The following is a 12,714-nucleotide window of genomic DNA, read 5'->3' on the forward strand; positions in this document are numbered from 1 at the left end:
GGAGACGACATCAACAGTTTGGCAATGTCGGCGATCGACCTCGTGCGACGTCACTTCACAGGACAACCATATTCGGCTTGTCCATTTGAGAAATCGCTTCCAAACGGCACGTTTGACTGCACGGACAATCCCTGGATTGCTACCAATAAGTCTGAGAACTGTACGGAACCGATTGCGTGAACGAGCTATCCGTCCGCGACGTCCTGCAATCTGCCCAGTTCTCCTGCCACGTCATCGTGTAGCACATCTGGACTGGTGCAGAAGGCATCTGCGATTATCTCGATGGGATTGGGCAGGCATTTTGTTTACGGACGAGTCGCAAGTCCGCCTGGATAGTAGTGACGGCCGTTCCAGAGTGTATCGTCGCGTTGGAGAACGTTTCCGTGACGCGTGTGTGGTACAACAACGTTCTTTCGGTGGAGGCAGCGTTATGATTTGGGGCGGCATCACAGCCAACGGGAAAACGCCTCTGGTGGTTGTTAACGGGAATTTGAACGCGCTACGTTACCGTGACGAGATCATCCGGACCCACGTCGTTCCATTCGTGCTAGGGCAGCAACGTCACATTACGCTACAGCAGGACAACGCCAGGCCACACACAGCACGTGTCGCTATGGACTTTCTGGCCCAGCAGAACGCTGACGTGTTGCCCTGGCCTGTTGTATCCCCCGATCTGTCGCCCATTGCACACGTCTGGGATGAAATGAAGTGCAGATTACGGGCATTGCCTAATCAACTGGTGACGTTGGCTGATTTGGCTGCAGCGTTGGTAAAGACCTGGAATGCCATCCCACAAGCATTCTTGAACCGTCTGATAGGCTCCATGCGTCGACGTTGTCAGGCTTGCATTCAGGCTCATTATTGACCCCTGCTGTGTTTACGTCTTTCATGAGCGGAACTTATTGATTCCATAACGTGGAAAATGGATTGCAACTGTTAATAAATAACAAATAAATTGTCCCCGAAAAACCTTGTTGTTCTACGTCATGCACTTTTATTTTTATAACACATTTTAGGCATGCACAGTTTCTTTTTTCCGCTTGTATATATTTCTAAGAGCACCCTCACCTCTCCCCTTACCTTCAATCAAATATATTGAGTGCTGTATTGCATTGCGAACTAATTCAACTGATCATCATTTCTAATACAGAGTGAAAATAATGTTGTCGTATTTTTAGCTGATAAAAAGTTAAACTTTACTTGTTATTGATTATTGAAAACTAAAATGACCGGATTTCTGTTAACGTCTCCGAGATATGATTCACAATATTTTGTTTTGTTTTTGTAGATATAAACAGGCCTAATATGTCAAGTTCTCATATTCACAAATATTTCTCTAAACAGGTGTCGATGCATGTTGCAACCTAAGAAACAAAAAATCGATACCAAGGAAGGGATCGCTTATTTATATGGGATAATGATTGGTTGCTTTTAAAATTCATATATTCAATTCATTGTTACCCTTGATTTGTCACAGTTGTCACAAACATGTATTTTAGAATATGCCCAAATTTGCTCTAGAGAGCATAATTTCAGAGCATTTAAGCCTAATGGGGATGACCTTTGAGCGTAGCTTATTTCGGAAAAAAACCAACCAAACTAAAATATAAACCAACACGCCTTCATAACATCTGGTGTTTGGAAACTATACCATCTATTGGTACAGAGAATATACATGTATATCCTGAGCAGTCCTATACACAGCGCACAAGGTAGCAACACATTGTCTTTTATCAACGGTAGGCATTAGTGTAGGATCCCTTCAGGTGTAATTTATACAGTACATGCTAAAATATTGATACACAAAACAAATAATAGCATGCATACGCGTTCACCACTTGTAAGTTTGCAATTTATGAATCATTTCTAAGAAATGATATATTAAACATTTAAGTAAATTATTGTGGATACACTTTGATTATGCTGTCGTTGCTTATCTTGTTTTGACGAGTTGACGGTTAACAAACAACTGGAGTAAACATGGAAAGCAAAACATGTATACTTCATGTCAATAATACAAAATTAAAAAAAGATTAAGTTATCTTATACTCAGATTTTCATGATTGCAGAAACAATTTTTTTCTAGAACATGCCTTGATTGACGGTTATATTTGTTGTAACGTTTGTATTGGTATTTGTTATGGTATCATGACAGTGTTTGGTATTTTAGAACGTGCCTTGAGGGACGATGATATTTGTTGTCACAGTATCGGTAGTTGTTGTGACATGCCATTGTCTTGGCCTAGAGTTGCCATCGACATTGCAATACACTTGACATATCCAACTCACGGTGACTACATAGACCAGTAACCTGAAATGCCATGTTTACGTTATAGAAGCAAGTGATGCTAGTAGGTTAATCTTGACTTCATTACATGCGTCGATGGATGTATAAACATATGATATACAGATTGTTTGATTTGTCAAATAAATCAAATGCTGTAAAGATTTTACTGATCTAGACGGGATAAATCAGAGTTTGTAACATGAAACTTAAAGCTACAATTAGAAAGTTAAAACATACTTTTTTGACAAGTTAAGAATATGCGTACAATATATATTTGTAGTTTGTGTTTTCGTTTTAAGAGCAAAAGTATTGCATTATAATTGACTAAAATTGAAAATAATGGTGCAGATCCTTTCAAAATTGCTGAACCAGTGTTATTTGAAGTAACGACGCCAAAACACCAATCCTTCATCTATTTCCCCAAGGGAGACGGAATTATATGATAACATCACGTTAGTGCAACCTTGTTGACATTATATGCCATTGATCAGTGAATATATTTCTCCGTTTTTGTTTCTAATATTTGAATAGGAATCTTCTAAAATCTGTTCGATTCTTTACTAACATCACGGTTAAATTATAATTTCCTACTCCCTTTTCACTTTTATGTCTTTGCTTGTTTCGTCCGAGAACTTTGTTGTGTCTCGGTAAACGGTTCTGCTTATTTCTTCGTCTTAGAACTTTGTTGTGTCTCTGTAAAGGGATCTGCTTATTTCGTCTTATAACTTTGTTGTGTCTCTGTAAATGGGTCTGCTGATTTCGTCTTAGAACTTTGTTGTGTCTTTGTAAACGGGTCAGCTTATTTCATCTTAGAACTTTGCTGTGTCTTTGTAAACGAGTCTCAATTTTTCGCTGCGAACCTAGTTGTTAATGGCCTTATAACAGACGACAAAAAATTAATAAAGCTGGAATTGCAGCGCTCTTAGAGGAAAGGTAGCTAATAATGGCGTCTCTCCGATAAAAAGAAAAGTGCTCGTTGATAAATATGATAACCCTTAGTTACTTTCATAACAATTGGATTAATAGAAAGTTTCTTCCCCATGTAGACCAGAAGTGCGAATCTCAACCCTTGGAGTAAAACGATTCTAGTATTTCTCGGAATTAATAATCTGAGAATCTTGCACCGGGGATTAAGATTTGCCTATTTTGCCCCAAAGGAGTTACAGAATGATACTGTTTCTCCCTCTCCCTCTTCTGAGCAAATTGCATCTGTAATCAACTACAATGTGTAATACGATGTAATCTGATTGAATGAAAAATATTAATTCAATTATTTTCAATGTGACGGCACAGAAAAACGCGAAAGACGCCTCAGCTTAGGTAGGGTCATGGATACACCAGTTTAGGATAATAAGATAGAAATGTGTTTTTCATTCAATCAGTACTGAGAATGGAGAGGTTTTGGATGCCTTTACTGTGCTTGATTGATTTGACACAATATATATATTTGATGGCCAACCTTGACACATCAAATTCTGACCAATGATTCTTTTGGAAAAAGTGTTATTGACATCTGTCTATTATGATTGTATCTACAACCTTAACATATATACTATTCTGAACTGAAAGTTCTGATTGATGGATATGTTATTTAGGTTACATTAATTATATGATGTAGTGGTGACGTATATCAAAATAGTTCCCAAACGAATCAGTTGTGTTAAATGCTAAGTAAAGTGTATCCATAATTGGCTGATGGCTGTTTGTATCTGTTTGAGTCTAAAAGACTTCATTTACAACACTACAAACAAAGACGTCTTACAACTATAAATTTGATTTTACCCTTGATTTATCTTTCCCTTTCTTTGTTGTAATACCATTGCTTCCACATCTATCGCGTGTTACGTCGTAGCTTACTCGATCTCTATTGTTGTGCTCGGAACATCACTATTTGATAGACGGAATATTCTGACGAGCTAACCTTCAACACAGGTTTGTTTTTGAGAAATGGGAGACAGGTGGACACGTTATATTATAGTCATCATGGTCTGATTGGTAGATGTTCTATTTCGTTTTGCGATACCTTTTCTTCGGATTAATGTCTTAAGTGTTTTCATATGGTTTCCAACGGAATACCCCGGTTTTCTCTTGCCGTTATTTTGATTGGTTCAAGATACACACGACGGGTGTCTGAAGCAGAAACGCCTACCCAACGGTACCGAAACGTTATTCTTTTTCAAGGAACAGCACATCATTTTCCTTTGGTCATACATTTCCCCCCTTGTTGCATTGATTTCGGATTTGAATTAAGAATTTGTTCACCCTGTGGTTTGTGTCCTTTGTTTTCTTTCAGGAACATGTAAAAATTGGGAAAAGCTCATTTGAAGTAAGCGTTTTCTTAGTTTTCAGTTTCTATTTTTATTCATTTGTATAGTGTATATAACTGTATATCGATTATGAATTGAAATGCGTTTTGACATTGATGATGATATAAAAAAACAAATTTGTTCAAATATATTACTTGAATTGCACGGTATAGATACCATCATAAATATTAAAAAGATGTATTCCGATCTTCATATTTACGTTCAAAACAGCAAGGAACATCCTATTTCTTCTCTCTGTGTTGTTTCTGACGGTTCTTGCTTTATTTTAAACACATTTGTTTTGGCCAAATGATGAAACAACTATTTTTGCTAAAAAAGGGTGATCTTTTCTATGGTTACTGTTCAAAGTTAGAATTGGACATGATTGTCCCTGTTTTTACTCTTTTTGTTTTTCTGTTACACGGTATACCTCCAATGTATTGGAGATTCTTTACTGTGAAAGTGCAATGCTTGTGTGAAGAAAGAAAATCAAGTGCATTTCAATCGAGGTGCATATTCAGCGATTTAATAGAATGTTTAAAGCACAGCAGGGGTTTGTAATGCTCGAAATATGCTGACAGAGTGATGTAATACCACGGTGACAGAGAAAACGTTCCAGTGGATGATTATGCAAGGAAAGAAGTATTTATAACTGTTTAGTTTACATAACTTAGTACGCACAACGTATTCCTAATATTTTGTTCGGTTTGTATGATGAGCATTATGTAGGGCAATTTTACTATTGATAATGCAGAGAACGCCTCAACGGACGGGAACTCCCATGTAAAATATCGGCATTTTATACAGACGTTCTGGCCTGTTAGTATACATAGAGGAGGGGAGGGGAGGCTTTTTTAGTGTATAATATTTTGCAATGATGTCCACACTGCAAAATTGTGGATTACAAAATTGACCTGTCTTTGAGGGTCATTTGAGATTACTAGAAAAAGTATAAATGCTAATTTGACAAGGAAGTATGCATTAACAGCCAAGAAGTAGGTGATTTTTAATCATCTCTTGTTCAATATTCGGTACTATTGATGATAAACAAAACTGATAAAAATGATAGTGCACAGTTTGTGCATTAATGATTGGGTAGTCAGAGAGGTTAGACCAGTTCAGACCGAACTCGGAAATAATATTATCAAACTCTAACTAAACAAGAAAAACACTCAAATAAATGCACACTCTCAATCTCTTCCCCGTCAGTACTACATGTATATCTACACAAAGTCATACACCGGCTTCCTTGTATTAGAAAGTGCAATTTTATCTGTAAAATGGTGTATATATATATATGTAAATATATAAAAAAAATATTTCTATCTGTGGTTTGAATAAGACTATTGTGTACGTTCTAGCGACGTTTTAATACATATGATTTCATTTGTTTAGCTGCAGGCGGGGAAGGATAATTGATGATAAGGTATAAAAATCGGTATCCTATCTATTATCTCTGTGCATGTAACAGGCGTGCACGATAATTTGACGCTTCCGTTATCAATGGGGTCTAGTCTCGACGCGCCGTCGTGATCAATACCTTCGCTCAGATCACATGTCATCCGCGTTACACATGACCCTGTCCTACTAAAAAGAAAAAAACAACACGAATGAGGCACGTTTTCTACCACAAAAATGTATTGCATCACTTACACATGTTTTGGTGATTCACAACATTTAAAATTAAAGGAAATATTTCGGGAAAACCTGTGCAATAAAATTGTTCATGGAATGTAAATCATAGTCCGTACGATTCTATGTGGAATTAATCATACGATTTGCAGCTCATTCAATACAAATTTGTAACAGTGGCAACACATTTGATATTCTATTTATCTTTCACATCCATAACAAACAGGCGCTGTAGAGGATACAAACACCCTCGTGAAATGCAATCTCGTCCGACAGACGATGTTTGTGAACATCTGTGTGAGGTTTTGTGACAATTGGATAAGCAATGAAGTCTGTAGAGCAATTTCCATCCAACTCTTTTTATAGTAACAGTCATCTAGTTTATGACCGCAGAAGGTCAAAAACGCAAACTCGTACAAGAGGTAATGTTTGTAAAGAAGTGTGTGGAACTTTGTTGCTTTTGGAAATGTAATAAGTCGGTAAAGCGATGAAATCAAAAATTCAATCAAATTCAATTTTTAGTAACAGTGACCTATTTTTTAACCACATAATTTGAAACTCAACTCGTACAAGAGGTGCTGTGTCTGAACATGTTTGTGAAGTTTCATGACAATCGGTGAAGAGTTGGAGTGTGTAGAGAGGTAACACTGTTTAGGACACGTACTTATTGGCGGTTTCCTTTATACTCTCGACGACACGTAGCGAAGGCGCTGTATCATGTTTTAAATATGTCAAATTCTTGTAATTTGAATGAAAAATCGCACATCCCGGAGTGTATATCAAACCCTATTTGTCATTAGACCTAGTTAAAGTGTCTCTTTATTGAGTTAATGTTAACAGTATTTTTTAATTTTATATTCGAGAGATGTGGGTTGATAAGAATATGGGAAAGTTTTAGGGTCGCCAGTATGATCTCATTGTAGAATATTCTATTATCTTGTTATTTCTTGAATGTATAGGAATAAAACGAAGCGATGGAAGAATATAGCTATCCGCAATGAAACACCAGAAAGCAGTAATTCATAATTCGTCATAATATCTTGCATTGCATTAAGCTTGACGCAATGATATGTCTTAAACTTTGTGTTTCAAATAAAACCGATAAGTATGCTACTTCGGTAATAGAGTGAATATATCCTGAATTATCAAGAAAGTAGTATTTGATGTACCAATTCTGCTTGTAAGAATAGCTATAAAGATTTAGATGAAAACAATAACTTAGGTATATGGAACACAGTGTCTTTGAGGTAAAGTAACAGTAAAACCTGCCCAACATCTATTTACGAACAGGTCAGTAGATTTAAATAGACGGGTAAGAGGGTAACTTGTTTTATCAGTAGACAGAAAGTAGGATAGTGGAAATGCTTCTTCTGACCAAATTCAAGCCTTACATGACTATTTTGATTAGAAGCTCAGAAACATCTGTTGGCTCGCGTTTCCCCATTGAGTCCATACATTGCCATTAAAAACAAACATACCCGTGACTGTAGGGAGTAATTCTGAGTAATTCGCAGTTACAGTGCAAGGTCATTTCGGTTTGGCTGGCGAACTTCTTAATTAGTCCATGAAAAGGGGCTTTGTTGTGGTTCTAGTCCTATTTATGTTTTCGGTTTGTTTGACTGCGTTTTATGGGAATCTCTGATAATGCTGTTGTGGTATCGATGTAGTCCTCTTTACCTTTCCTATTTTTCAAGTTATTTACCATATACTGTGTAGCTTTCCCTTAAGGTATATTGCACAAAATGTAAATATATGAAATAAAACGTTTTAGATATAAATCAAAGCGAGAGATATACGCTGGTAACACGGACCTTCCTATGGATCAATAAAAAGTATGAAAAGTAGCACGGCTTCATATCACCCAAAATGTATTGGTTACAAAAATAGCACGACTTTCATCGCTACTTAGGCACGCATCACTGACGGTGATTGGTCACGGTATAATGACACGCTCTGCGAGCGTGCGCGTTGTGTCTAATACTAAGCACATGCAAATAAGTATACCACCAGTATAGACCTATCTGATAACAGGACAAGGTGGTGATTTCTCTGATGTAATCAGCTCATAAAGCCTCAAATATAAGCTACAGAGCGGTGGGTTTACTTCGTAAGGTTGTGGCATTAACTGAATATTTGTTTTAATGACTTTTTATTGCCCAGGAGAGGAAAATATTCAAATAATTGTTGAAAGAGGAATATATTTGTAAATATAGGCCTTGTCAGCTAATTTGTATTTGGTTCGTCGTATGTGATGTTTCGTGTGAAACAGAATACAAAAACAGACGTCGAATGTCATCAGTAGGTTACCAGAGAGTGTGATAATCCTTATCGATATTTTTTGTCATAGCCCACCCACCCGTACTACAACCTCTCCTCTCAGTATCGTTATTTCTTTTACAGAAGATTTAAATTTCTATTTTCAACCCCTTTATTTTAGTTAAAGCGATTTGATTAAATGTTCAATTCCGTTCTTGAAAATTAAAACCTGGTTCTTGGTGATTACAGCATCTTAACTAAGTAGTTATGACTATTTTCCTCAATGAGCTCGACCAAAACACGTTGCCATTTTGAAAGGTTGAATGTGTTTTTAATGCACTTGTTTGACATTGTTAAGACACCGCAAACATTCATTGGAATAGTAAATACTCTCTTGAGGTATCGGGACCAACAACAGTGAATTTTGGTTGCTTTTGGAACACCGGAAAACTACTCGATAAAGTCGACTGGATAGGAAAATTCTTAAAAGTGTATTAGGTTTGTTCCCCGTCTAGCAAACATTTGGAGATTGAATAACCGAGTAATTACGGCCAAAACACCATAATGTACCCTGAGGAAATTTGACTGTTACGAGCATGATACGATTTCTGCCGTGTTTATTGAAGTTTGGTAGAAACTATGGCGTAGATACTTGTTGAACTTCATAAAATTTGTTCACTGGACCATATATACTTGGTGACCTTTATGAAATCTTGTTCATTGAGACATATATGCGTGGTGACCTTTATGAAATCTTGTTAATTGAGACATTTATAGGTGATGACCTTTATGAAATCTTGTTCATCGAGACATATATACTTGGTGACCTTAATGAAATCTTGTTCATTGAGACATATATAGGTGGTGACCTTTATGAAATCTTGTTCATTGAGACATATATACTTGATGACCTTTGTGAAATCTTGTTCATTGATACATATATGCTTAGTGACCTTTATGAAATCTTGCTCATTGAGACATATATACCTGTTGACCTTTATGAAGACTTGTTCACTGGGACATATATACTTTGTGACCTGCATGAAGACATTTTCATTGAGACATATATTTTTGGTGACCTGCATACAAGCTTGTTCCCTGGGCTATATGCACTTGGTGACCTTCATAAAGACTTGTTCACTGGGACATATATACTTGATGACCTTCATGAAGATTTGTTCACTTAGACATATATCATTGATAGGTGAAGTAGTTTTAGGGTTTTCTGTAGTTTTTATGTCACAGGTTGCTGATTGTTTTGTCCATTTTAAAAGTAACAAAACCGTTCTTGCTGTATGTGACGTTGATGCGAATTCGATACTTAAACATGTTTGTGTGCTGACGCTATAGCAATGTGTTCCGTTTCTTTACAGTTATGCAATGTGGATTCGCATTTCTTGAAGCTGGTGCCGTGAGAAGCAAGAATACAACAAACATTTTGATTAAGAATGTCATGGACTCGTGTAAGTACATAACATGCATTATCGCTATGCTCAAAGGTTTCTTCTTTGCAGGTGTCACTGCATCATACAAGGCTTTGTTACAGGCTTAAAGTAATTTATTGATGAGTTCGATTTGGAGAAAACTACGTAAAACATTGACACTTTAAACAGCCTCTATAATAACAATGTCACCCGTGAGATAATCTTTATCAGACATGAACTTTCATCCCTGTGACGTGAAGTATTATGCATGGGTTCAACGGGTCCGGAATGACCATATATGGTGTGGTTAATATTAACTTTGATTCGCTTTCTGTGTTGACTTGATAAAGATTTTTTTTTTTATTTATTTATTAATTCCAGACAAATCATATACACGAGGAACCGTCTGAGGATGGAATACATCAGCTACGGTCCTTTACATTAATACTCTCTTAATTAAGCATACATATTCAAGTTGAAAAAGAGATAGATAGGTGCTCCCTTACTCTTCATTTGATTATTGTACGTCTTTAGTTATGAGAAAACCTCTGTAATGCCATTTTCACCTTACGAACCTTGGTTGTTATTATATTATAACATTAGCTTTATCGTCAAGTGTTTTAACAATTCCCATTATTTGTTGGGGTGGGAGGGGGCTTCAAATAGTTTACAAGGGGAATATGTTTTGGAAATATTTTTTCTTTCTGTTATTCACATTTTGACAAATAAAACCGTAAGTTTTCCTTATAGAGCCTCCTAACCTAAGGGACCATCAGATTTTAATGCTTATACAAAAATCAAGATTTTGCGATAAAGGAGAAACAGACATATAAATTGTATGTCTATCCTTTATAGGTAGAGTGATATTCTAATGCACTATTACTGAAGGTTTTTCCGTTTATACATCCTGTTCATGATTGCCCAAAGCATGATACAAATGTTAGCTGAATAAAATTGTAAAACGAAATAGAAAAAACTTCTTTCAAGAAACATGTTAATATGATAGACAATGTATCTGGAAATTTCTGTTTGCTGAAGGTGAAAGTCGGGTTTTAATTGTATCAATTTAAGTTTATAAGACAATAAAGTGAAATATCGTGTGTAACGTAAAGAACGCTGCAATTTATTTTTTCAAATAGTATTTGATCGAACAACCACGATACCAGACTTTTATTGTTATTTATTTTGATCATAGTAATACTGTATGTTTCCAGACTTTCCCTCATAAGTGTGTGCACTGTTAATTCCATCACTGTTCCATTAGTGGCTAGTATGAGTCAACAGTAATATGTCTGGCAGTTACTAACACAAATATCTGTAATTCCGTAGTTTTATTTCAAGCTATTATAAATTAAACATCATACGATTGTATCATTTGAAACCCCCTTACTTAAAATATTTCACTGGCTACTTTCATAACGAAAAGCAGAATAATAATGCTTTACTATGAAATATACTGAAACTAAATGCCTACTTTGTGTAGGAAACACGTAATTTGAAATCATATTGGAACCCCTAATAATTACATTCTCACAAGTATGGATTCTCCTGCAATTTGATATCTTTTATATATTTTTGAAATGGTCAAGTAAACCGTTCTTTTTTCGTTCTCTCACCCCCTTTTTCATACATCTTACTTAACCTCTATTATTTCTGGACTTTGGCCATTGTAATTCGTTGCTTCATACCTTAAAAAAATACCGATGTATGCTCGTGAATAGATTCTGTCCAATGTAGACTTTTTTATAGTTTTTTTTCTGCGTCCGCTTTTTATTGCTATTCTGTCATATTTAGGTAATTATATCTAACGACATAATACACAAATTACACAAAGTATCATGTGTTTCATTTCTCAAAACCTGTAACACATATCATTGTAGGCAAATGATTTGCCATCTAAACTTGCAACTATGACCTCATTATAAGTGTTTTTATCATTACAGTTGTCTCGGGTGCGGCGTACTGGGTTTTCGGTTTTGCCTTCGCCTATGGCGACGGTGGAGTGGCTAATAAGTTTATAGGAGCAACGTACTTTGCGTCGTCTAACCTACCGGATTCAAAGTATGCCGAGTTCTTCTTTCAGTACACATTCGCTGCCACCGCTGCCACAATTGTATCCGGTGCGATGGCTGAGCGATGTGAATTCGTAGCCTACTTTGCCTACAGTTTCTGTATTACAGGTAAAGATAGCTAATGCACTAACGACGTTTAGTTATCTCCGGAACGATGCAGATCTCAATGCAGTCGTTTGCAGAGGTGTAGAACTGTTTCATAAGAATGGCTGCATGCTAAAAACAGAAGTCAAACATCTTGATAGAACAACACTTAAAGAAGAAGAGATTCCTTGTTGTTTATTTAAATTTTATTATATTTCCTTGGTTTTTTTTGGTTAATCTATATGTAATATACACATATCACCTTGTTGATACGGTATTCCTCTCCATGCAGTCAGTATCAAAGCCTATCCTACTGAGTAATGACAATCTGACATAAATTGAGTATGTTCTTTACATACATGGAACCAAGGACAATTTAATAAATGCACACTCAATGCGGGCTTTGTTTCTTACCATGTTTGTCCATGTTGCAATATTTAAGCGAAGGATATTAAACTTTGTCAATATATAGCAAGATTTTATAATCGCCACAACACGTCTGCATACACATTCATGTAATTGTACAAAAGCATTCATGACGTCTGTTGTATTGGAGTTAAATTATACCTCCTTTGGATTTGTGTATGCCCTTCTGATCGTTTTGGTGTGGTGTCTGCTCGTATCTGTTCTTATCGACGTTGAGTTCGGAATTT

General features: G+C 36.2%; 1 protein-coding gene across 3 annotated transcripts in view; it reads left to right on the top strand.

Moving 5' to 3' along the window:
• LOC110443002 (putative ammonium transporter 1) overlaps nt 1-12,714 on the top strand; it is a 53,260-nt gene that overhangs the window by 21,724 nt on the left and 18,822 nt on the right. For all 3 annotated transcript variants that reach the window (XM_021486937.1, XM_021486938.1, XM_021486936.1), the window contains exons 2-3: nt 9,855-9,944; nt 11,849-12,085. In XM_021486937.1, the coding sequence (XP_021342612.1) occupies nt 9,855-9,944; nt 11,849-12,085 (327 nt within the window). The remainder of the gene's footprint in view (nt 1-9,854; nt 9,945-11,848; nt 12,086-12,714) is intronic.

Source organism: Mizuhopecten yessoensis, unplaced genomic scaffold (assembly GCF_002113885.1).
Source record: "Mizuhopecten yessoensis strain PY_sf001 unplaced genomic scaffold, ASM211388v2 scaffold716319, whole genome shotgun sequence".
In the NCBI taxonomy this organism is placed as follows: domain Eukaryota; kingdom Metazoa; phylum Mollusca; class Bivalvia; order Pectinida; family Pectinidae; genus Mizuhopecten; species Mizuhopecten yessoensis.